General features: G+C 49.1%; 2 protein-coding genes and 1 long non-coding RNA gene across 3 annotated transcripts; 1 reads left to right on the plus strand and 2 right to left on the minus strand.

Annotated features, from left to right (window-relative positions):
- The first annotated feature begins 5,003 nt into the window (after positions 1 to 5,003).
- Positions 5,004 to 5,448, plus strand: LOC121485179. The gene is made up of 2 exons (XR_005986226.1): positions 5,004 to 5,140; positions 5,191 to 5,448. It is a non-coding gene; the product is annotated as an uncharacterized LOC121485179 (long non-coding RNA).
- A 212-nt stretch (positions 5,449 to 5,660) lies between these two features.
- LOC121484841 (C5a anaphylatoxin chemotactic receptor 1-like) lies at positions 5,661 to 7,154 on the minus strand. The gene has a single exon (XM_041744598.1). The coding sequence runs from the start codon at positions 7,151 to 7,153 to the stop codon at positions 6,104 to 6,106; it is 1,050 nt and encodes a 349-aa protein (XP_041600532.1). The 5' UTR covers position 7,154; the 3' UTR covers positions 5,661 to 6,103.
- A 3,942-nt stretch (positions 7,155 to 11,096) lies between these two features.
- Positions 11,097 to 25,141, minus strand: LOC121484835 (C5a anaphylatoxin chemotactic receptor 1). The gene is made up of 2 exons (XM_041744589.1): positions 25,036 to 25,141; positions 11,097 to 12,595 (listed from the first exon to the last, which is right to left on the minus strand). Exons 1-2 carry the CDS (start codon positions 25,036 to 25,038, stop codon positions 11,540 to 11,542), a joined length of 1,059 nt encoding a protein of 352 aa, XP_041600523.1. The 5' UTR covers positions 25,039 to 25,141; the 3' UTR covers positions 11,097 to 11,539.
- Positions 25,142 to 25,792: the final 651 nt, after the last annotated feature.

The raw sequence follows: 25,792 nt of genomic DNA on the forward strand, positions 1-25,792 counted from the left end.
CCACCAACTGAGCTAATCATGCGCACCCAAGTTAACACAATTATAGAAACCTGGGCAGCGCAGGTGGTTCAGCGGTTTAGCACTGCCTTCAGCCCCGGGGTGTGATCCTGGGGACCCGGGGTTGATTCCCACGTCAGGCTCCCTGCATGGGGCCTGCTTCTCCCTCTGCCTGTGTTTCTGCCTCTCTCTCTCTCTCTCTCTCTCTCTCTCATGGATGATTAAATAAAATATTTTTAAAAATTACAGAAACCTGAAAAGGTAAATGAATGCCTAAGATAGAGAAATAAATGTCTTTTGAACAATGTGTATTAATACGTGATACTCAATGCACAGAAGAGTGTAGGTAACATCCATGTAAGATTATTGTCAAGTACGATAATCTAATGAACATCTGTAAAACCACCATCTGTCCTAGAATCTTTGAATATCTACATCAGAGGTGAGTAAACTTTTCAGGAAAAGAACAAAGAGTAAATAGTTTTTGCTGGTCAAGAAGTCACTCGTGGTCTCTGTCCCAACTACTCAACCTGCCTTGGTGGAATGAAAGTGGCCGTGGACTGAACAGGCCTGGCTGTGTTCCCAGCAAAACTCTGTTTACGAAAACAAGCAAGGGGCCAGATGCGGCCCCCAGGCTGGAGTCTGCTGACTGCTGATCCAGGTGGAAGATGCTGCAGTGTTGAAACCACAGACTCTTAGAACATTGGAATCATAGGCTATTTGACCCAAGGGATTCTACAGGTGACTCACAGACTATTTGAATCATAGGATCTAGCCTGTCACATCGGAACCCAAAAGTGCTAGACGTGTAGAGCTCCAGCTGTTGGATGTTAGGATTTTGTAGATGGTCTGGACACAGGTGAAGGAGTTCTAGCCCTTGGCCGTCCGGTATGATAGTCACTGGCCACATGGGGCTACCGGGCATTTGGAACGTGGTGCCTCTTGAGATGCAAAATACACACTGGATTTCAAAGATTGGTAGGAAAAAACAACATGAAATCTCTCCATAATTGTTTGTATTGATCACATCTTAAAATGATAATATTTTATTTTAAAAATATTTTTTTTATTTATTCATGAGACACACACACAGAGAGAGAGAGAGAGAGAGAGGCAGAGACACAGGCAGAGGGAGAAGCAGACTCCATGCAGGGAGCCCGACGTGGGACTCGATCCCGGGATCCCAGGATCACACCCCGGGCTGAAGGTAGATGCTCAATCTCTGAGCCCCCCAGGCATCCCGAAATGATAATATTTTAAATATATTTGGTTCAGTGAAATGTATCACCCAAATCAATCTTGATCCTTCTTGTTTCTCTTTGCTTGTCTCTTGCTTAGCTGCTGGAAAATGTAAGATCACTTATGGGGCTCCTGTTGTATTCCCATCAGACGATGCAAATCTAGAGTGACACCCTCCTGAAGGTCAGAGATGGGGGGTGTTGATGCCTGAGAAGGTCAAGTGACACAGATGCAGGGGAGGAGGCTCTGACCCAGGCCTGGGGGAGCCTGGTCTGAAGAACAGGAGGCTGAGTGGGTGGATGACCAGGGACTCGAAGGTGGTGGGGGAGGGACACAGCCAATTCAACCAAACCCAATCATCATACTTCCTTTCCCCACCACTTCCTCTTCAAGACTTGTTGACCTAGCAGATCCACCAAACCCCAGATTTGGCAATGGCCTGGCCCTTCACCCCACTTCCCTCCTAGGCAGGGCTGCTCAACAATAGCACCTCAGAGAAGCCACCTGGATCCCGTTCACCGGCCTCTGAGTGTTTCTAGAAGACAATTGCGGGGCCCAGCTCTTGGGACCGTGCCTCCTTCCCAAATCAGAGTGAGGGAAAGACCTCATTGCCCGTATTCCATTCCCCAAACCAGAAGGGCTGGCGGCTGGATGGGAACAGAGGCGAAGCCAGGGGTGGGGGGGTGGGGGTAGAGGAGGAAGTCAAGAAGGACTTCCTGGAGAAAGTTGCACCCTGAAATAAGGTATAATAGAGACAGAGGAGATGCCTGGGGGGCTCAGCAGTTGAGCATCTGCCTTTGGCTCAGGGCGTGATCCCAGGTCTGGGGATCGAGTCCCGCATGGGGCTCCCCACAGGGAGCCTGCTTCTCCCTCTGCCTGTGTCTCTGCCTCTCTCTGTGTGTCTCTCATGAATAAATAAATAAAATCTTTAACAAAAAAATAAAAGAATAGGGACAGGGATGACCTTTTAAAAACAGGCCGGTAGCTGGAAGACCAGACAGGAAGCGAGGCAGAGACCCAGGTCTAGGAAGATGGGGCGCTTGGTGGATGGTGGGGCTTCCTTAGGATCCCCTAAATCCTTAGGGGATTTAAGGGGTGGGAAAGGCTTGGGAGAACATGCCAAGGTCAGTTTGAAGGGGGTCAGGTGGTGCCGAGGCCTCATTCTGAAGAGAGGGACGTGAAGGTACTGGGTGAAGCTGTAATATGAGCAGCACGTTGGAGAAAAAACTCCAGAAAGCCAACATTTAAGGGCAGAGGGAGAAACTCTGGCCAGTGGAGGCGAAGTAAAAGGGTGTCAGAGGGAGGAGGCAGGAGGTGGGAAGAGGGCAGGAGAGATGTTGGCTGTCTAGGGAGAAGAGACATCCAAGATCACAAGGGTCTTCCAGGGTGGTACCCCAGACCTGAGGCTTAGCGACCATGGTGCCTGGGAATCTGCACAGGTACCAACATTTACTACCCAAACCACACACAGCCTCTTCTAGAAGCCCAGCAAAGCAACCTGTCCTCTGTGTTCAGACAGTGTCTTTATGGTTTTTTTTTCTACTTATTTTTTATTATTTGAGAGAGAGCACACAGGCAAGTGGGGGTTGGAGAGGGGCACAGGGAGACAGAGAATCTCAAGCAGACTCCCCACTGAGCCATGGGGCTCGATCCCAGGACCCCAAGATCATGACCTGAGCTGAAGGCAGACACCTTACCGACCTAGCCACCCAGGCTTCCCTAGACAGTGTCTTCACTTTTTTTTTTTAAGATTTTATTTATTTATTCATAAGAGACACAGAGAGAGAGGCAGAGACACAGTCAGAGGGAGAAGCAGGCTCCCTGCGGGGAGCCCCATGTGGGACTCGATCCCCGGACCCTGGGATCACGACCTGAGGTAAAGGCAGATGCTCAACCACTGAGCCACCCAGGTGCCCCCACACAGTGTCTTTAAATAAAAATTGTACCCCATGCAGAGGCGACAGGACTGGAGTAGCAGGATCTAACTACCTTTGGTCGCAATCACGCAAGATCCCAGCCCAGCACCCCATGCATGGGCTGTTCCCTGGACTCAGCCTGCTCTGCAAAGAGGGAGGACGAGGCTATACTCACATTGTCCAGCCCCACGTGGCTCCTGAGCACTTGAAGTGGGCCAGTTGGAATCGAGGTGTGCTGTGTGTAACATATACACAAGATTTTGAAGACTTGGGGGCACCTGGGTGCCTCAGTCAGTTAAGCATCAGACTTGATTTCAGTTCAGGTCATGATCTCAGGGCTGTGAGATCGAGCCCCACGATGGGCTTCATGCTCCATGGAGAGTCCACTTGAGATTCTCTCCCTCTCCCTCTGCCCCTCCCCCTGCTTGCCCCCTGTCTCGGTCTCTGTCTCTTTCTCAAATAAATAAATAAATAAAATCTTTCAAAAAACATTTTGGATATATTGTGTTGGGCAAAATGTAGTATGGACTGTATTAATATTTTATATCTTAAATATCATTATATAACAACATAATAAAAACATATTAATAGCATAATTATTATTATATATTAATATATATTACAAACATTAATATACTGTTAATGTGTTATACATTTTCTATATTTGTATTACAGTTATGTTTTTATATTATCTAATTATAAATATAATTATTATACAACACGTAGCATTGTTATTCATATAATATATAATTGTATAATATATAATATTCATATAATTAATATATCATCGGTATAATTGTTAACATGACATTATTATATCATAAAATATATTACTATGACTTCATCTGTTTCCTTTTAGTGTTTTTAAGTTTATTTATTTAAGTAATAGAGACTACTGATGTGGGGCTCGAACTCATAACCCCTAGATCAAGAGTCTCACACTCCACCGACTGAGTCAGCCAGGTGCTCATGATTCTCCTTAATTTTTCAGTGTGGCAACTAGTAAATTGAAAACTACCATGCAAAAAAAAAAAAAAAAAGAAAAAGAAAAAGAAAACTACCATGCAGCTCAATCATTTTTCTGCTGGGTGGTGCTGGTCTGTACAATATTTCTAGTCAATCCACACAGATGAACGCATACACAAAACAAACAGAAAATTTTCTAAAGATTTTATTTATTTGAGAGAGACAAAGTGAGAGAGAGAGAGATCACAAGCAGAGGGGAAGGGCAGAGGGTAAAGCAGACTCCCCACTGAGCGGGGAGACTGACATGGGGCTCAATCCCAGGACCCTGAGATCATGACCTGAGCCGAAGGCAGATGCTTAACCGACTGAGCCACCCAAGTACCCACAGAAATGTTTTAAAATTGGTTACAAATAACACATTACAATGTTTATTTTTTTATTTTCATTATTCAAGTGCTGCAAACTACTTTTTTCTTTTTTTTTTTTTTAAGATTTATCTATTTATTTGAGAGAGAGAGGAGAGAGCACATGAGCAGGAGGAGGACCAGTGGGGGAGAGAGAGAGGATCTCCAGCAGACTCCACTACTGAGTGCAGACACCCCCCAAAAGCAGGGCTTGATCCCAGGATCCTGACTGAGATCATGGCCTGAGCCAAAATCAAGTTGGTCACTTAACCGACTGAGTCACCTCAGTCCCCCCCAGACTAGTTTTTAAGCCAAAAGTTTACACGATTGATAGAGCATTCCTTTGAAAGGGCAAAATATGGAGAGCAGAATTGTGGTTGCCGGGGGTCCAGGACAAGGCTGGGAGGATGGAGGGACATGGGCCATCACAAGGGATCCCAGTGGTAATGGAATGTCCTACACCCCCAGGGTAACAATGGCAACATCCTAGCCATGATCTTGCAACATCATTTTGCAAGAGGTCCCTATAGTGCAGCAGGTCAGGGGCACACAGGATCCCTCTGTATCTACAGTGACATTAAAATTTTCTTTCTTTTTTAAAAAAAAAGTTTTTTTTTTGTTTTTTTTTTTAGACATACACACAAAACTGCAGTTTACAAAGTCAAAAGTCAAATTTCCCCATGACCGCCTTCCCCCGAGGTGCCTAACCAACATTTCCCAGCCTCTCCCTTTGGCACTCCTTCCTCACACTTGCTTTTCGCCAAATCCATTGAACATCTTTTTACTGAATATGTTTTCTCAAAACCTGATTAGTAAGACCTTCACTTACTGTTTTTTTTTTAAATCAACTCACTTAGAAAAGCTTAGCCAAAAAAGAAAAGAAAAGAAAAGAAAAGAAAAGAAAAGAAAAGAAAAGAAAAGAAAAGCTTAGCCAGTGAAGTTTGCTTTGTCCCTCACAAGAATATTTTTTGAGATGCTCCTTAGGTTTTTTTCCCCCCAGGTCTCTGTAAAATAAACACGTCACCATTTTTTTAAAGGTTAGACTGTTTCTTTCTTTTTCTTTAAGATTGTACTCATTCATTTTTTTTTAATATTTCTATTTATTTATTCATGAGAGACACAGAGAGAGATGCAGAGACACAGGCAGACAGAGAAGCAGGCTCCCTGCGGGGAGCCCGACGCAGGACTCGATCCCAGGACCCTGGGATCATGACCCGAGCCTAAGGCAGATGCTTAACTGAGCCACCCAGGCGCCCCAAGGTTAGAATGTTCCTATTTGTCTCTTTTCTATGTATCGAATGTGTCACATGCACAATCTCCACCTGCAGCAGACATAGGGCTGTTCGGGGGGTGCTCCGAGTAATCCTGGTTTCTGCTTGTTTCCCAAAGTCCTCAGATGGAAAAGGAAAGTTGAGGGTCCCCGGAGGGACGCATTCATCCTGAAAGTGAGGGAGGACGGGTGTGGGGAAGAAGGAAGGAATGGAGGGGAGTTTGCTCGCAGGCCAGCTCCCCACCAGGGGCTGGGTTAAAGTCAGCAGAGAGAGAAGGGACAGGTGGGAGGGGCAAGCCGGGAGGCCCCCCTCACACCCCCTGGCTCTTCTGCGCTGGGGTGTCCACCGTGGAGAGCGTGATAGACTTGCTGTCCCGGCCCACGGACTCCTCGGCCAGCACCTGCCGGAGCCTGGCGGGCAGCGACTTGAGGAAGCGGCTGTGGAACCCCTGGGCGGCCACCACGTAGATGATGGGGTTTATGCAGCAGTTGATGTAAGCCACGGCCACGCACAGCGAGTCCAGGCGGGACACGTATCTGAAGCTTTCGGAGTGCTTGTGGAACAAAGCCATCATCATCCCCGTCACCTGGTAGGGCAGCCAGAGGACAAAGAAGCTGACCACCACGGCCACCACCACCTTGAGCGTCTTGGTGGAGCGGGTGGCCTTCCGGCTCCAGGTCCGAATCAGGAGGAAGGTGTAGCAGATGCTCAGTATCACCAGCGGCCCCAGGAAGCCCGCGAGCAGCCGGAGGACGGCCACGCCCCTCTCCACCAGGACCCCGACCCCGCCGTAGTCCACGCCGCACGTCATCCAGAACGGGAAGTACTCCGTGTGCACCCCGCGGAAGATGAACGAGGGTACGGTCAGCAGCAGGGCCACGGCCCAGGCCACGCCGCAGGCCGCCCAGGCCAGCCGCGCCCCTCGGTAGTTCTGGCACCAGATGGGATTAAACACCAAGACGAAGCGGTCGGCGCTGATGGTGGCCAGGAGCAAGATGCTGGCGTACATGTTGAGCAGGATGAGCGAGGGCAGGATGCGGCAGGCAGCGTTGCCGAAGGGCCAGTAGCCCTGCTGGACGATGGACGAGAACAGGATGGGCAGCGCCAGGCAGGACAGGAGATCCGCCACCGCCAGGTTGAGAAACCAGATGGCATTGATGGTTCGCCGGACCTCGAAGCCCGTCACCCAGACCACCAGGAAGTTGCCTGGCACCCCCACCAGAAAGACCATCACGAAGATTACCAGGGCGATCATATCCAGGACCGACAGCTTGGGGTTGTTGAGAGACTCATCCACAAATATGTTGGGGTCCAGGGTGGCAGTGCCATAGTCGGGGTACTCGGGGGTGCTGAAATTCATGGAGGCCTGGGGGGAATCAGAGAGGCAGGAAGAGGATGAGTTGCAAACAGGTGCCAGGGGCCCATGGGAGCTACTCATCTTGAAGCCCATCACTTTGCTTCTTCAAAATGGTTTGACCAGCAGACCCAAATTGGCTATGGACGCCTTCACCCCCACTGCCACCTGGGCCTGCTCTCTGACCTAGGAAGCCCGCTCGAGTGTTTCTGTGCATTGCGGGGCCCACACTATAATTCCCAATTGAGAAAAACCTATTGCCCGATGCAAGCACCTTCAGTTGGCTGCCTTCACCACTGGCTCTGAGCCACGTGCCAGGTCCCTGAAACTTTGGAGAAGGTTCCCAAAAAGGTCAGACGAGGGGCCTGGGGGCTCAGTTTTTGAGCATCTGCCATCCTCAGGGCGTGATCCAGGTCTGGGATCAAGTCCCACAAGGTCCCAACAGGAGTGCTTCATCCCTCTCTCTGCTTGCCTCTCTCCTCTTCTCTCTCTAAAAAAAAATCGTAAAAAAAAAAAAAAAACAAAAAAAACCTTTATGCCGGTCAGCTGGAAGCTATTGGCTCAGGGCGAGAGGGACCAGGGTAGGATGATGTGGCCGCCCTTGGTGGATAGGATCCCCTAAATCCTTAGGGGATTTAAGGGGTGGGAAAGGCTTGGGAGAACATGCCAAGGTCAGTTTGAAGGGGGTCAGGTGGTGCCGAGGCCTCATTCTGAAGAGAGGGACGTGAAGGTACTGGGTGAAGCTGTAATATGAGCAGCACGTTGGAGAAAAAACTCCAGAAAGCCAACATTTAAGGGCAGAGGGAGAAACTCTGGCCAGTGGAGGCGAAGTAAAAGGGTGTCAGAGGGAGGAGGCAGGAGGTGGGAAGAGGGCAGGAGAGATGTTGGCTGTCTAGGGAGAAGAGACATCCAAGATCACAAGGGTCTTCCAGGGTGGTACCCCAGACCTGAGGCTTAGCGACCATGGTGCCTGGGAATCTGCACAGGTACCAACATTTACTACCCAAACCACACACAGCCTCTTCTAGAAGCCCAGCAAAGCAACCTGTCCTCTGTGTTCAGACAGTGTCTTTATGGTTTTTTTTTCTACTTATTTTTTATTATTTGAGAGAGAGCACACAGGCAAGTGGGGGTTGGAGAGGGGCACAGGGAGACAGAGAATCTCAAGCAGACTCCCCACTGAGCCATGGGGCTCGATCCCAGGACCCCAAGATCATGACCTGAGCTGAAGGCAGACACCTTACCGACCTAGCCACCCAGGCTTCCCTAGACAGTGTCTTCACTTTTTTTTTTTAAGATTTTATTTATTTATTCATAAGAGACACAGAGAGAGAGGCAGAGACACAGTCAGAGGGAGAAGCAGGCTCCCTGCGGGGAGCCCCATGTGGGACTCGATCCCCGGACCCTGGGATCACGACCTGAGGTAAAGGCAGATGCTCAACCACTGAGCCACCCAGGTGCCCCCACACAGTGTCTTTAAATAAAAATTGTACCCCATGCAGAGGCGACAGGACTGGAGTAGCAGGATCTAACTACCTTTGGTCGCAATCACGCAAGATCCCAGCCCAGCACCCCATGCATGGGCTGTTCCCTGGACTCAGCCTGCTCTGCAAAGAGGGAGGACGAGGCTATACTCACATTGTCCAGCCCCACGTGGCTCCTGAGCACTTGAAGTGGGCCAGTTGGAATCGAGGTGTGCTGTGTGTAACATATACACAAGATTTTGAAGACTTGGGGGCACCTGGGTGCCTCAGTCAGTTAAGCATCAGACTTGATTTCAGTTCAGGTCATGATCTCAGGGCTGTGAGATCGAGCCCCACGATGGGCTTCATGCTCCATGGAGAGTCCACTTGAGATTCTCTCCCTCTCCCTCTGCCCCTCCCCCTGCTTGCCCCCTGTCTCGGTCTCTGTCTCTTTCTCAAATAAATAAATAAATAAAATCTTTCAAAAAACATTTTGGATATATTGTGTTGGGCAAAATGTAGTATGGACTGTATTAATATTTTATATCTTAAATATCATTATATAACAACATAATAAAAACATATTAATAGCATAATTATTATTATATATTAATATATATTACAAACATTAATATACTGTTAATGTGTTATACATTTTCTATATTTGTATTACAGTTATGTTTTTATATTATCTAATTATAAATATAATTATTATACAACACGTAGCATTGTTATTCATATAATATATAATTGTATAATATATAATATTCATATAATTAATATATCATCGGTATAATTGTTAACATGACATTATTATATCATAAAATATATTACTATGACTTCATCTGTTTCCTTTTAGTGTTTTTAAGTTTATTTATTTAAGTAATAGAGACTACTGATGTGGGGCTCGAACTCATAACCCCTAGATCAAGAGTCTCACACTCCACCGACTGAGTCAGCCAGGTGCTCATGATTCTCCTTAATTTTTCAGTGTGGCAACTAGTAAATTGAAAACTACCATGCAAAAAAAAAAAAAAGAAAACTACCATGCAGCTCAATCATTTTTCTGCTGGGTGGTGCTGGTCTGTACAATATTTCTAGTCAATCCACACAGATGAACGCATACACAAAACAAACAGAAAATTTTCTAAAGATTTTATTTATTTGAGAGAGACAAAGTGAGAGAGAGAGATCACAAGCAGAGGGGAAGGGCAGAGGGAAAAGCAGACTCCCCACTGAGCGGGGAGACTGACATGGGGCTCAATCCCAGGACCCTGAGATCATGACCTGAGCCGAAGGCAGATGCTTAACCGACTGAGCCACCCAAGTACCCACAGAAATGTTTTAAAATTGGTTACAAATAACACATTACAATGTTTATTTTTTTATTTTCATTATTCAAGTGCTGCAAACTACTTTTTTCTTTTTTTTTTTTTTAAGATTTATCTATTTATTTGAGAGAGAGAGGAGAGAGCACATGAGCAGGAGGAGGACCAGTGGGGGAGAGAGAGAGGATCTCCAGCAGACTCCACTACTGAGTGCAGACACCCCCAAAAGCAGGGCTTGATCCCAGGATCCTGACTGAGATCATGGCCTGAGCCAAAATCAAGTTGGTCACTTAACCGACTGAGTCACCTCAGTCCCCCCCAGACTAGTTTTTAAGCCAAAAGTTTACACGATTGATAGAGCATTCCTTTGAAAGGGCAAAATATGGAGAGCAGAATTGTGGTTGCCGGGGGTCCAGGACAAGGCTGGGAGGATGGAGGGACATGGGCCATCACAAGGGATCCCAGTGGTAATGGAATGTCCTACACCCCCAGGGTAACAATGGCAACATCCTAGCCATGATCTTGCAACATCATTTTGCAAGAGGTCCCTATAGTGCAGCAGGTCAGGGGCACACAGGATCCCTCTGTATCTACAGTGACATTAAAATTTTCTTTCTTTTTTAAAAAAAAGTTTTTTTTTTGTTTTTTTTTTTAGACATACACACAAAACTGCAGTTTACAAAGTCAAAAGTCAAATTTCCCCATGACCGCCTTCCCCCGAGGTGCCTAACCAACATTTCCCAGCCTCTCCCTTTGGCACTCCTTCCTCACACTTGCTTTTCGCCAAATCCATTGAACATCTTTTTACTGAATATGTTTTCTCAAAACCTGATTAGTAAGACCTTCACTTACTGTTTTTTTTTTAAATCAACTCACTTAGAAAAGCTTAGCCAAAAAGAAAAGAAAAGAAAAGAAAAGAAAAGAAAAGAAAAGAAAAGAAAAGAAAAGCTTAGCCAGTGAAGTTTGCTTTGTCCCTCACAAGAATATTTTTTGAGATGCTCCTTAGGTTTTTTTCCCCCCAGGTCTCTGTAAAATAAACACGTCACCATTTTTTTAAAGGTTAGACTGTTTCTTTCTTTTTCTTTAAGATTGTACTCATTCATTTTTTTTTAATATTTCTATTTATTTATTCATGAGAGACACAGAGAGATGCAGAGACACAGGCAGACAGAGAAGCAGGCTCCCTGCGGGGAGCCCGACGCAGGACTCGATCCCAGGACCCTGGGATCATGACCCGAGCCTAAGGCAGATGCTTAACTGAGCCACCCAGGCGCCCCAAGGTTAGAATGTTCCTATTTGTCTCTTTTCTATGTATCGAATGTGTCACATGCACAATCTCCACCTGCAGCAGACATAGGGCTGTTCGGGGGGTGCTCCGAGTAATCCTGGTTTCTGCTTGTTTCCCAAAGTCCTCAGATGGAAAAGGAAAGTTGAGGGTCCCCGGAGGGACGCATTCATCCTGAAAGTGAGGGAGGACGGGTGTGGGGAAGAAGGAAGGAATGGAGGGGAGTTTGCTCGCAGGCCAGCTCCCCACCAGGGGCTGGGTTAAAGTCAGCAGAGAGAGAAGGGACAGGTGGGAGGGGCAAGCCGGGAGGCCCCCCTCACACCCCCTGGCTCTTCTGCGCTGGGGTGTCCACCGTGGAGAGCGTGATAGACTTGCTGTCCCGGCCCACGGACTCCTCGGCCAGCACCTGCCGGAGCCTGGCGGGCAGCGACTTGAGGAAGCGGCTGTGGAACCCCTGGGCGGCCACCACGTAGATGATGGGGTTTATGCAGCAGTTGATGTAAGCCACGGCCACGCACAGCGAGTCCAGGCGGGACACGTATCTGAAGCTTTCGGAGTGCTTGTGGAACAAAGCCATCATCATCCCCGTCACCTGGTAGGGCAGCCAGAGGACAAAGAAGCTGACCACCACGGCCACCACCACCTTGAGCGTCTTGGTGGAGCGGGTGGCCTTCCGGCTCCAGGTCCGAATCAGGAGGAAGGTGTAGCAGATGCTCAGTATCACCAGCGGCCCCAGGAAGCCCGCGAGCAGCCGGAGGACGGCCACGCCCCTCTCCACCAGGACCCCGACCCCGCCGTAGTCCACGCCGCACGTCATCCAGAACGGGAAGTACTCCGTGTGCACCCCGCGGAAGATGAACGAGGGTACGGTCAGCAGCAGGGCCACGGCCCAGGCCACGCCGCAGGCCGCCCAGGCCAGCCGCGCCCCTCGGTAGTTCTGGCACCAGATGGGATTAAACACCAAGACGAAGCGGTCGGCGCTGATGGTGGCCAGGAGCAAGATGCTGGCGTACATGTTGAGCAGGATGAGCGAGGGCAGGATGCGGCAGGCAGCGTTGCCGAAGGGCCAGTAGCCCTGCTGGACGATGGACGAGAACAGGATGGGCAGCGCCAGGCAGGACAGGAGATCCGCCACCGCCAGGTTGAGAAACCAGATGGCATTGATGGTTCGCCGGACCTCGAAGCCCGTCACCCAGACCACCAGGAAGTTGCCTGGCACCCCCACCAGAAAGACCATCACGAAGATTACCAGGGCGATCATATCCAGGACCGACAGCTTGGGGTTGTTGAGAGACTCATCCACAAATATGTTGGGGTCCAGGGTGGCAGTGCCATAGTCGGGGTACTCGGGGGTGCTGAAATTCATGGAGGCCTGGGGGGAATCAGAGAGGCAGGAAGAGGATGAGTTGCAAACAGGTGCCAGGGGCCCATGGGAGCTACTCATCTTGAAGCCCATCACTTTGCTTCTCTGATCCCAGGTCTCTTCCCAGGAAAATGGGGAGATCAAGGGCTGAGAGCCGGCTGGGTGTCATACCACATATAAAATTGGAAAACCCTTCGATGCTGATTAGTCTCCCTGCCACCCTACCACTGCCACCTGATGTCCCTGGACATCTCTATGACCTAGAAGCCAAACGGTTAAAACCTAGTCCTGCTGCAGTGTTGTGGTCGCTGTGCATTCTGACTGGACGGTACCCATGACACACTGCTTCTTAGCTATTTTTAATGTCACCAACAAACTGAGATGATATTACCAGGTAGTTACCCCACTGCACCCCCCCACCATCATCCTCTTTGGCTGCCTTCCACCTACTGAGGCTCTGAGCTGGGAGTGGCTCCCCAGAAAAGGCAGTGGCTTGGCAGCGTCTCACATACTTGGGCACAACATTTAAGTGAGGAGGTGGAGAACCAAAAAGCCTCAAGCAGGGGCCCCGGGTCTCAACTGTTCTACTCAAAGCCTGCAAGTGCCGTTACTGCTGTATGCCTCTGTTGCTTTCCTGGTTGACCCCTAGCCATTCATCAGCTCTAGCTCTAAAACCTCAGTCCCAGGATGCCTGGGTGGTTCAGTGGTTGGGCATCTGCCTTCAGCTCAGGGTGTGAGCCCGGGATCTGGGATCAAGTCCCGAATCAGGCTCTCTGTGGGGGGCCTGCCTATGTCTCTGCCTCTCCCTCTCTCTCTCTCTCTCTCTCTCTCTCTGTGTGTGTGTGTCTCCCATGAATAGATAAATAAACCTTTAAAAAATAAATAAAACTGCAGTCTCAGAGCAGAGGGAAAATATTTGGTGACAGACCAGAAGGAAGAATGAGAAATGGGAAGAAGAAATAGATTTCTGCCTTGCTGGAGGGAAGATAGAAGGGATGAAAGGAACAGAGAAGGCTGAGTTCAAGGACAATGAGGACCTTAGCACCCAGATTATGGTCTCCAATGACCATCTACCATTCAGAGAAACCAGGGCTGATTTCTGTTCTGGGACAGGAAAAATACAAGACGAGCCTAGAACATCTCATACTAAAGAGTAAAGAAACTTTAATATAATTAAGGGGAATCCAAAGTCAATGTGGGAAACCTTCCTTCAGAGAAAAACCTAAGAATAATATCTGCAGAAGGAATTTCAGAATTCAGGAAATAATGGGTCTGGATGGTGAACAACATCTGATAAAACCATCGGGTGAAAGGCAGATGGGAACTTTACAATAAATAGGCTGGGCTCATAGCCCAAACTGGCCAATCCACCTCAGCATCCAAAGAGGGACAATCGGATATTCTGTTCTTTCGGACGTGAGGCATTGGAAAGAACACAGCACCACCTATGAAGTAATTCTTGCCAAATAAATAATTGGGAGTCTAATCAAGGTTCTAGATCAAAAGTTGCCAGTCTTGGGGCGCCTGGGTGGCTCAGCCAGTTGAGCATCTGATTCTTGGTTTAGGCTCAGGTGGTAGTCTCAGGGTCGTGGGATGGACCCCCATGTCGGACTCTGCACAGGGTGTGGAGCCTGCTTGGGATTCTCTCTCTCTCCCTCTGCTCCTCCTTCACTCTCTCATGCTCTCTCTCTCTCTCAAAAAAAACAAAAACAAAAACAAAAACTACCAGTCCACAGGAAAAGCAGGGGAGAGAGGAACATGACAAATAACACCACAGGCACAAGATCAGCCCAGTCAGACCACAGGAAACCCTACAGGACAAATAGTCTGTTTTCTCCCACAGATAAATGGCATTGGGAAGGAAAGGAAAGAAAGAAAGAAAGAAAGAAAGAAAGAAAGAAAGAAAGAAAGAAGAAGGAAGGAAGGAAGGAAGGAAGGAAGGAAGGAAGGAAGGAAGGAAAGAAGAAAGAAAGAAAGAAAGAAAGAAAGAAAGAAAGAAAGAAAGAAAGAAAGAAAGAAAGAAAGAGGGATCCCTGGGTGGCGCAGCGGTTAGCGCCTGCCTTTGGCCCAGGGCGCGATCCTGGAGACCCGGGATCGAATCCCACGTCGGGTTCCTGGTGCATGGAGCCTGCTTCTCCCTCTGCCTGTGTCTCTGCCTCTCTCTCTCTCTCTCTGTGACTATCATAAATTAAAAAAAAAAAAAAAAGATTTAGAGGCATATCAAGCAAAGGTAACACAGAGACCTCATTTGGATCCTGATTGGAAGAATCAATTGCAAAATCAGACATTTTTGAGACAATCCAGGACACTCAAAAATGAAGTGCGGTATTTGACAATAGTAAGGAATCAGTGCTAATTTTATTGAGTGTGATGTAGTTTTGTGTTCATGTTTTTAAAAAAAGGAGCAAGGGGCACCTGGGTGGCTCAGTGGTTGAGCGTCTGCCTTTGGCTCAGGTCATGATCCTAGGGTCCTGGGATCGAGTCCCACATCGAGCTCCCCACAGGGAGCCTGCTTCTCCCTCTGCCTGTGTCTCTGCCTCTGTGTGTGTGTCTCTCATGAATAAATAAGTAAAATCTTTAAAAAAAATAAAATAAAATCTTTTAAAAAATTTAAAGGAGTGGGAAGGCTGTTTCTGATAAAGGTAAATAGCAAGTGAAATAGGATGTTTTGGATTTACTTTAAAATACTCCAACAGTGGAGTGCTTGGCTGGCTCAGTGGGTAGAGCATGCAACTCTTGATCTCAGGGTTGTAAGTTTGAGCCCCTTGATGGGTGTAGAGGTTATTTTACAACCATTTAAAAAACTTTTTCTTTTCTTTTTTAAAGAGGGGGTGTGCCCACACGCATGCACGTGAACAGGGGTTGGGGGAGAGGGGCAGAGGGAGAGGAAGAGAGAGAGAATCCCAAGCAGGCTATTCACCCAGCTTGGAACCCTACACAGGGCCCAATCTCTCGACCCTGAGATCACGACCTGATCCAAAATCCAGAGTCCCATGTTTAACTGACTGAGCCGCCCAGGCGCCCCCCCAAATTTAAAGACCTTAAAAATTTTTTTCAAAAACAAAATAAAATACAACACTCCAGCAAAAGAAATAGCTGGGAGAGAGGAGACAGGACACAGGAGACAGGAGGGGAGAGGAAGGCCATGGGTGACGAAGAACAGCAAAACATTGTTGAAGCAGGGTGATGGGGACACCAGGGTTCCCAGTACCATTCTCTCTACTTCTATGTGTTTGAAGTTTTCCATAATAAAATAACATGAAGAGCAGAGGGGTCCTGAGCTTCCTCCCAAGCAGACCAGCTGGGAGGACCATGGCCCCCAAGACAGAAGGCGTCTGGGAGTCACAGCTGAGCTGGAGAGAGCCTTGTAGGCAAGTCCATGCCCCAGAGGCACCAGCCACAGCAGACGAATCCCCATGGCACGATCACACCAAAGCATCCAGATTGTATACAGCACTTAGGACACGTGCCAGACACGGCATTAGCTCTTCCAGTCCTGCCCACGACACTAAAAGTTGGTTCTATTAATATGCCCACTTCTTTTTTTTTTTAAGATTTTATTTATTTATTCATGAGAGACAGAGAGAGAGAGAGAGGCAGAGACACAGGCAGGGGGAGAAGCAGGCTCCATGCACCAGGAGCCCGACGTGGGATTCGATCCCGGGACCCCAGGATCATGACCTGGGCCAAAGGCAGACGCTCAACCGCTGAGCCACCCAGGCGCCCCATACAGCCACTTTCTTGATGAGGAGACAGAGGCACAGGAAGGTAGATAGCCTGCTCCGGGTCAGGAATTCACTCCTGCGTAGGCTGGCACACAAACCCAGGCAGGCTGCGCCCGGCTATTTCCGAGTGGGGCTGTGGACGGAGGGGGAACCCTTCAGCGCTGAGCTCTGTGGCCCCTAGAGTTAGCACATCCACGAAAGCCACTTTGTCACCAACCCAGGCAAAGGAGACAGAGAGGAAATGATCATTACAGAAATCTTCGGAGCCGGATAGTTATCGCACCACCCTGCGGATTATATAAGACGACAACTGTGACAACTGCTCAGACACCCGGCCGAGTGCCTGGCTCGCAGCGCAGGACAAGAAAGGACAACGAATAGGATTAGTTTCTTGATATTGTGATTATGGACGAGCTCAGAGCTTTCCCCTAAGCCACTCCGTTTTATCTCTTAGTCCCTTTATGTTGTCACAAGGTGGGCCAGGCTGGTGGCCCTGGGCTTCCTGCCGGTAGAGCCATATCCGTGATCACATCACTCAAAGGGGGAATGTCCCTGTCAGCCGATGACAGGATGATTGGGGTGGGGTCCAGCCAAGCCCTAAGAGATGATTCAGCCATAAAAAGGAATGAGGTGAGCTACAGTGTGTATTTCTTTTGATGATGTTCTAGAAACAGAGGACATGGCTGAGTCACAGAGTGAACGTACTACAAATGCCACTGCATCATACACTTGAAAATGATGAATTCGATGTTATGTGAATTTTATCCAAAAAAAAAATAAATGCAGGATGCCTGGGTGGCTCAGCAGTTGAGCGTCTGCCTTTGGCTCAGGGCGTGATCCCGGGGTCGTGGGATTGAGTCCCGCATGGGGCTCCCCACGGGTAGCCTGCTTCTCCCTCTGCTTATGGCTGCGTCTCTCATGAATAAATAATAACAATTATTATTTATTAGTATTAATGGTATTACTAATAAATAATAATAAATAAAATCTTTAATAAAAAACGCCAGTGTCACGAAGCCAAGGGAGGGGTAAGGGATTGTTCCCCGTTGAATGGGGACCACACAGGCAGGACAACCAAATGGGATGTGACATTCTGGGCTGGAGCCCAGAGCTGGAGACACCTATTCACCACAAAGGGTGTACCCGAACATCTGAGCAAGTTTGCATATGGTCTGTAGCCTAGACAATAACGTTGTTACTTTTCTTTTCTTTTTCTTTTTTTTTTTTTAAGATTTTATTTATTTATTCATGAGACACACACAGAGAAAGAGAGAGAGAGAGAGAGAGAGAGAGAGAGAGGCAGAGACACAGGAAGAGGCAGAGGGAGAAGCAGGCTCCATGGAGGGAGCCCGATTTGGGACTGGATCCCAAGTCTCCAGGATCAGGTCCTGGACGCTAAACCATGAGCCACCCGGGCTGCCCCAACTGCGATAACTGCTCTGCTCATGCTGGTGATGCTCCTTGTTCTTAAGGAATAAACGCTAAAGTATTTAAGGGCCAGAGGGCGTGATGCCTACAGCTTACTCTCAGATTGCTCAGGAAAACAGATGATAGATAGAGATCCATAGATAGTCAGATGATTGATAAAGCAAATTTGGAGACTCTGGGTAAAGAGTATATGGGAGTTCTTTGTTAGTCTTCCAATGTTTCTGTAAGTGTGAACATTTTTCAAAATAGAAAATTCAAATTGTTGAAATACTTCTATTGGTGAAGAGCCCCTGCCGGGAGCCTGACCCCTGCCATCCCCCCTACCCCCACCCTCTGTACCCTGGCTTCTTCCCATTTCTTCTGGGACCCACCTGCCCCATCCCTCCACTCCCCCACTCCATCCCCATGCTCCAGTTACTAAAGAGTTAATGCCAGGCCCAGCAGGAGGCCCTGTACCTTAGTGGTTGCTCAATATTGTGAGTGTCTGCCCTGGATGCAGCAAAGGAAGCTTTTGCTGCTGATTCCATGAACTCCCAACCCTCCTTGGCTGCAGAGTGACTCAAACTCCAAAAAGAGAGTGTCCATCCCCACTGACAAAGCTCCTTCCTGGCCTGAGCTCATGGGGGCCCCTTGCCTTTCACTGACTTCATGAGGGCAGAAAAAAAATGCTGATTCTAACACCCTGTGGCTTTCAGGATCCTCCAGTGCAAGAGGCTTGAAAAGTTCTGCCCTTGCAGCATCCCTAAAAGGATGGGAAATGACTGGAGTGTCTAGCAAGAGGGGATTGGCTAAATTACTTGATGGCACATTTGCAACAACAAAATGCTATGCAACTATCTGAAAGAATGGGATGTTTATGAACCAATGTGAAAGGAGCTCTGAGATCTAGGGGAACATATAAAAAGCAAGGATGGGAGCCTGGAAGGGGTAGCCCAGCTGACTCAGTGGGGAGTGCAACTCCTGATCTCCGGATTGTGGCTTTGAGCCCCACATTGTGTGGAGATGACTTAAAACCACAAGAAGGGAAGCCTGGTGGCTCAGCGGTTAAATGTCTGCTTTCTACTTTCGGCTCAAGTCATGATCCCAGGGGTCCTGGGATGGAGCCCAGTGTAGGCCTTCCCACTCAGCAGGGAGTCTGCTTTCCCCTGACCCATGCGCTCCCTCTCTCTCTTTCTCTCTCAAAATAAATAAATAAATAAAATCTTTAAATATATACTGTAAATAAAATAAAATCTTAAAAAAATAATAACAAGCAAGGACCAGATGGTGTATAAAGCAGCCTACCTACAAAAGAAGACTCTCCCTCCCTCTCTCCCTCTCTCTCTCTCTCCCTCCCTCCTTTCCTCCTCTGTATCTCTGTCTCTACTTCTAGCCTGTACCTGTCTCTCTCTCCAGAGCAGCTCTAGAAGTAGACAGAGGAAGCTTGAACCAGCGGTTGCGGAGGGCGGAGGGCGTGGGGCTGGGGGCTGGGTCCTAGGGGGTGGGGGTGGGAGTGGGGGTGGGGGGCAGACATTGAAAGGAAGCATTTCACGGTATATGTCTATATTTTTCTTCCTCTTGTATGAGGAACCATACCAGTGAGTGCACTGCCCATTCCAAGAAACAGATACTATAAAGCAAATACAAAAGAATTTGCAGTTCCCCACCTCTAGGACAAGTCTAAGCAGATTTCTTTATCTCACTAATGTCAGCCGCCTGGGGGACAGTTCCTGACCCACCTGGCACCTGCTGGTCTACAAGGAGAGACAAACAGACCGCCAAGTGGGGAGGACTCAAGTGTTTGATAGAGAGCCCAGCCCAGTGTGGGGGGAGGACGGGCTGCAGCCCCATCCAATAGAACTTTCTGCACTGCCGGAGCATGTCTTTGACGGTGGCCACCAGCCATATGTGGCTCTGTGCCCGAGGAACTGAATTTTCAATTGTGTCAGTTTATTTTTTTTTTTAAGTTTTTACTTATCCATTCATTAGAGACACAGAGAGAGACGCAGAGACATAGGCAGAGGGAGAAGCAGGCTCCCTGCAGGGAGCCTGATGTGGGACTCGATCCGGGACCCCAGGATCACATCTTGGGCTGAAGGCAAACACTCAACCGCTGAGCCACCGGGTGCCCCTCAATTATGTCAGTTTAAGTACACTTCCATTACCACATGTGGCTAGGGGCTGCCCAATCACGGGTCTGGGGGTCCGAAGGGGCCACTCAGCACCAGGCACTGTTTTAAGCCCTTCCCACGTGTTAGTTCACTAATAACTAATAAAAGTCCTTAAGTCCCAGCAACCAGAAGGGTGGGATACTATTGTTCCTAAGTTCAGAAGCCTGGCTTTCTTTTTTTTTTTTTCCCCCAAGATTTTCTTTTTAAGTAACCTCTAACTCCCAACGTGGGGCTCAAACCCACGATCCTGTGATCAAGAGCCACACACTGTACTGATGGAGCCACCCAAGTGACTGTCACGGGCCCATTTTAAGAGCCCTTGTCTACTGTGGGCAGGAAGGGCTCCAGGGCAGAATCTGGGAAGAAGAGGAGAGTGGAAGTGTCCAGGTGAGGTGAGCAACAGTGGTGGCTTGCACCAGCGTGGTGGCCGTCAGGAGACACAAAAGGATCACAGCACAGGGTGAAGGAGAAGACACAGTACTTCTAAGAAAAGCAATCATAGGGCGCCCGGGGTGGCTCAGGGATTGGGCATCTGCCTTCGGCTCAGAGAGTGATCCCAGGGTCCTTGGACCGAGTCCTGCGTCGGGCTCCCTGCATGGAGCCTGCTTGTCCCTCTGCCTGTGTCTCTGCCTCTCTCTGTCTCTCATGAATAAATAAATAAAATCAAGCTCTGTTCTAAGCCCTTTGCCTGTATTAGCTCATTGAATCCACAGAGAGAACAACCCTATGAGAGTTGCAACACCCATTTCACAGATGGGAAAAACTAAGGCTACCCTTAGAGCTTAAGATTGCTTCCCAAGTCCTCCCTGCAGGTAGCCAGTGGCAGAGGGAGGAGAGAACTTCTGAGAGCTCGAGCCCTCTCTGAGTGGGTCGGGAGTGGGGGCGTGCATTCAAAGCCAAAGCCATAAGGAGAGAGCCAGGGAAGAGGCTACCCACTAGAAAATAAAGGAAGGCCAGCACGGCTGGCTGGCAGGTGGCCAAGACCAGGCTGGAAGATCCACCCATAGTCATGTTAAAGATGTTGTGTTTGATCCATGGATCGTGGGGAGCCATGGGTGGTCTTTGAGCTGCAGAGGGACTAGATTTGTTTCAGTTACGGTTAGGGTGAGGGTGAGGGTCAGGGTTAGGGTGAGGGTGAGGGTAAGGGTGAGGGTTAGGGTGAGGGTTAGGGTGAGGGTTAGGGTTAGGGTGAGGGTTAGGGTTAGGGTGAAGGTGAGGGTTAGGGTGAGGGTGAGGGTTAGGTTAGAAAGATCCTCCGGTGGTAGGGTAAGATGAGACGCGTGACTCGGACATGGTGGTGCAGCTGGTGCGTGGTAAGCCAGGCCCCACGCCCTCGCCGCTCTCTCCTGGCCCCTGGTAGGGGAAGTCCTGCCAACTGTGCCTGCATTAAAGTGGAAAGAACAAGGCCACCCGAGGGGCTCAGTGGTTTAGCGCTGCCTTCAGCCCAGGGCCTGATTCTGGAGACCGGGGATCGAGTCCCACGTCAGGCTCCCTGCGTGGAGCCTGCTTCTCCCTCTGCCTGTGTCTCTGCCTCTCTCTCTGTATCTCTCATGAGTAAATAAATAAAATCTTTAAAAAAATAAAGTGGAAAGAACAGACCCGCTTAGGAATGCTGTCAGAGCCCGTAAGTACCCAGAAGGCAAGGTCTGCTCCTCTGACGCCCCACCACCCCTTCCTGCTCCTCCATCCACACGACATCTCTAAATAGGGCACCCACAGAACCACCCGGAGCCATTGGAGGTTGGAGCCTCTTAGAAATAGGATATGAGAATTAGGGTAGGCATCTTGACTCATATTGATTTTCTTGAATCGCATGACCTCTGTGACCCCAAAACACTTACATTTTTTTAAAACCCATAAAAAATACAAGCTTCCAGATCCTCTGAGGTTGCACTGAACTGCAACCTCGTGGGCTGGCAAAAATAAAAAGCATGATGTGACCGTGCAGATGAGGGTTCAGGCAGATGCTCTCATGAGCCGCAGATGGGAAACATCCATTGGTATATTTCTGGCAAGATCCATTAAAATTCAATGGACACGGTCTTTGTGGTTCTGGAAACCCAGACTTGGAGCCAAAGATGTTAACTTTGGTTTGTTGTTGTTGTTTTTTTTAATATTTTATCCATTTATTCATGAGACACACAGAAAGAGGCAGACACAGGCAGAGGGAGAGGTAGGCTCCATGCAGAGAGCCTGATGCGGGACTCGAACCTGGGACCCTGGGATCACGACCTGAGCCGAAAGTAGACGCTCAACCACTGAGCCACCAGGCATCCCTTAATTTTGGTTTTATTTTTTATTTTTTTTAATTTTTATTTATTCATGATAGTCACACAGAGAGAGAGAGAGGCAGAGACACAGGCAGAGGGAGAAGCAGGCTCCATGCACCGGGAGCCCGACGTGGGATTCGATCCCGGGTCTCCAGGATCGTACCCTGGGCCAAAGGCAGGCGCCAAACCGCTGCGCCACCCAGGGATCCCCCTAATTTTGGTTTTAAAGACAAAATATGAGGACAGCCCGGGTGGCTCAGCAGTTTAGCGCCGCCTTCGGCCCAGGGTATGATCCTCGGGTCCCAGGATCAAGTCCCATGTCGGGCTCCCTGGGTGGAGCCTGCTTCTCCCTCTGCTTGTGTCTCTGCCTCTTTCTCTGCATCCCTCTGTGTCTCTCATGGATAAATAAATAAAATCTTTTTTAAAAATAAAAAATAAAGACAAAATAAGGGATGAGCACTGGGTATTCTACCAAATGTTGGCAAATTGAATTTATTTATTATTTATTTATTAAAGATTTTATTTATTTATTCATGAGAGACACAGAGACAGAGAGAGGCAGAGACACAGGCAGAGGGAGAAGCAGGCTCCACGCAGGGAGCCCGATGTGGGACTTGATCTTAGGACTCCAGGATGACGCCCTGGGCCAAAGGCAGGCACTAAACCACTGAGCCACCCAGAGATCCCCGGCAAATTGAATTTAAATAAAAATTTTTGTTAAAGCATCCAACTAGGGATCCCTGGGTGGCACAGCGGTTTAGCGCCTGCCTTTGGCCCAGGGCGCGATCCTGGAGACCCAGGATCGAATCCCACGTCGGGCTCCCGGTGCATGGAGCCTGCTTCTCCCTCTGCCTATGCCTCTGCCTCTCTCTCCCTCTCTCTCTCTCTCTCTCTCTCTGTGACTATCATAAATAAATAAAAATAAAAAAAAAACTTAAAGCATCCAACTATTACAGTGGGGGGATAATGGGTAATTATACTTTGTCTATTTTTCCATATTTTCAAAATTTTACAAAATAAAAGTTTTCATCATTATAAAAAAAAAATAAAGACAAGATATGGAAAACAACTAAAATCTCCATTGAGAGGGACTGGACCCTCACGGTAGACTATTACAAAGCTGATAAAAAGAAAGAAGGAGGGGGATCCCTGGGTGGCTCAGCTGTTTAGCGCCTGCCTTCAGCCCAGGGTGTGATCCTGGGGACCTGGGATCGAGTCCCACATCGGTCTCTCTGCGTGGAGCCTGCTTCTCCCTCTGCCTGTGTCTCTGCCTCTCTCTCTGTGTCCCTCGTGAATAAATAAATAAAATCTTAAAAAAAGAAAAAAAAGGAAGGAAGGAAGGAATTCCCTTGAAATACACAGGGATTAGAACACTTGGGTGGCTCAGCAGGGAGGCAGGGAGCCTGCTTCTCCCTCTGCCTGTGTCTCTGCCTCTCTCTCTCTCTCTCTCTCTCTCTCTGTGTGTCTCTCATGAATAAATAAAATCTTTTAAAAACAAAAACAAATAATACATCCCACACAGATGTAAATGTAAAGAGCAGAACACAGCGCTGGGCATGCAGTAAGCGCTCAATAAATACTGATTAGTAATACTCTACGTTATTCTTGAAGAAAGCAAGATGTAGGCTAATGTGTAGAATGTACTTCTATTTGCAAAGGGGAGAAAGGACATAGATATGTCACATGCATTGAGCGCCAACTGTATGCCATGCTGTAAGAGCCTTCCGTGTGTTATTTAAGTCTCTCAATGATCTTGCGATGTGGGATCTAATTCTGTCGGATTGTTACCCAACCCCCCATCTTCAACATAAAGAGAAGGAAGCCCAGAAAAGCCGAGCCTCCTCGTCTATGACACAGGAGAGGCAGGATTTGAAGCTTATTTCAATTTGCCCCCATGTCAAACTACTCCCTGCACATCTGACCTTGAACACCAGCAGACCGTTTCTGGAAGTATCCAACACACACTTGTGCCCAAAGTTGCCTCCAGGGGCTGTGGCAAGGAGCCCGAGGCCCCAGGGCTGGGCAGGGACAGCGACTTTTCACTGAATACCCTTTGGCATTTGGGACCATCTGATGGAAAGGAAAAGAAGTCGAAGCCAAATAGTTGGTGTCTCAAAGTCCTGTGGGTCCCGGCCAGGTCTCCAAAACGGGTGAGGCAATGCCAAGCCCCTCCCTGGGCAGCTAATGTGTCCTCCGTTTCCTCTTTCAAAAAAGATGAAGCAAGACAAAAACGTCTAGCGAAGCAGGTACCAAATCACAGCCGTGCCTCTCTCGAACCCAGACCTGGGGGTACAGGTGTGCACGGGGGTCCCTCCCTGAGCCCGGACACAGTCTCCCTCTGACACCCAGAGAATCCGGGGAGGGGGGGCAGCCTGGGTCTGCCACCAACCACTGAGGGACCCGGGCCATCTGTGCTCCTGCCTGGGTCTCAGTTTCCCTGTCTGTATGGTTTAGAACATCTGAATGTCCGGGGGAGTCCCTATCTTTCTCCCAAGCCGGCTCCTTGCAGCCCCCGGACCTTGGCTCCTGCCGTTCTGCTGCCGGAAAGACCTCCCCTGGATCTGACCGTTTGAGGAAGGGTGTCATCTAATCAGACCCAACACACGGGTTTCCTGCCCTGGGGACCTTTGGGATCCCAGCCGGATGGCATTGCTGCGACTCTATAATCCCTTGACCACCTTCCTTCTTAGCTGCATCCGCCCCCTACCAGGGCCAGAGGGGAGGGTCGGAGGGGAGGAGGGGGAGAAGGGGAGGTGGAGAGATTAGGGACGAAAGGGGGAAAGAGTGGGAAGGGGAGAGGTGGGCAGGAGAGGGACCAGCAAGGAGTGAGGGGAGGGAGATGATGCCTGGGTCCCCCATCCCTCTGGGGAACTCACCATGTTCAGGTCTCCCGGGATCCCCGCTGATCAAAGGTCCCTCCTGCCCACACACTGTGGTTTTTAAGCCCCAGGGGAGGGTGCAAATCGCAGGAGGAAATGACCAGCCTTCCCCCTGTGGGGCTCTCATTGGTCTGCACTGGGCACCCCATCTGGGGCTGCTTCCGTGGGGCACTCGCTCAGCGCTCTCAACACCTCCTTCCAGTCAGAGGAGGGAGGCTGGGCTTGCAAAACTGTGGAAGTCCCTGGCCCGAGGAGGGTGGAATCCAGATAGAAGAGCCCCCACCTCATCCTGTTCTAGGCTCAGCACCTCTCTTGGGCTCAGTTTCCCCACTTGGGACTTTCTAGGGCCCCCAGCAGCTGCAGGAAAGCTCAGAGATCCAGCTGGCTCAGACTCCCTCTGGGGTTCTGGGGAGCAGGGATTTGAGCCCCAGCCTCCCGGCCAGGTTGCCCTGAGGCCCAGAGAAGCAAAACAGGTGTTCGGAGGTGGCCCAACCACGGGACCGTTAAATCCTCCTTCCTTGGGTTTTGAAGTTGGCACCCCCTGAGCATCCCTTCCGGCTTCATCCTGGGTTCTCTCGAGACATGTTGGAGCCTGGGGCTAGGAAGATCCTATATTTATTTGTTTGCTGTGGCTGCTGTAACAAAATGCCACAAATGGAGTGGTTTAAAACACCAGAAGCAGGGGGTGCCTGGCTGGCTCAGCTGGTAGAGCTATGCGACTCTTGATCTCCAGGTCATGGGTTGGAGCCTCACA

The sequence above is a fragment of the Vulpes lagopus genome, chromosome 2 (genome assembly GCF_018345385.1).
Source record: "Vulpes lagopus strain Blue_001 chromosome 2, ASM1834538v1, whole genome shotgun sequence".
NCBI classification, from domain to species: Eukaryota; Metazoa; Chordata; class Mammalia; order Carnivora; family Canidae; genus Vulpes; species Vulpes lagopus.

What these genes read in the sequence shown, in the direction of transcription:
- LOC121484841 (XM_041744598.1), bottom strand. Translation starts at nt 7,153, where the DNA reads ATGAATTTCAGCACCCCCGAGTACCCCGACTATGGCACTGCCACCCTG.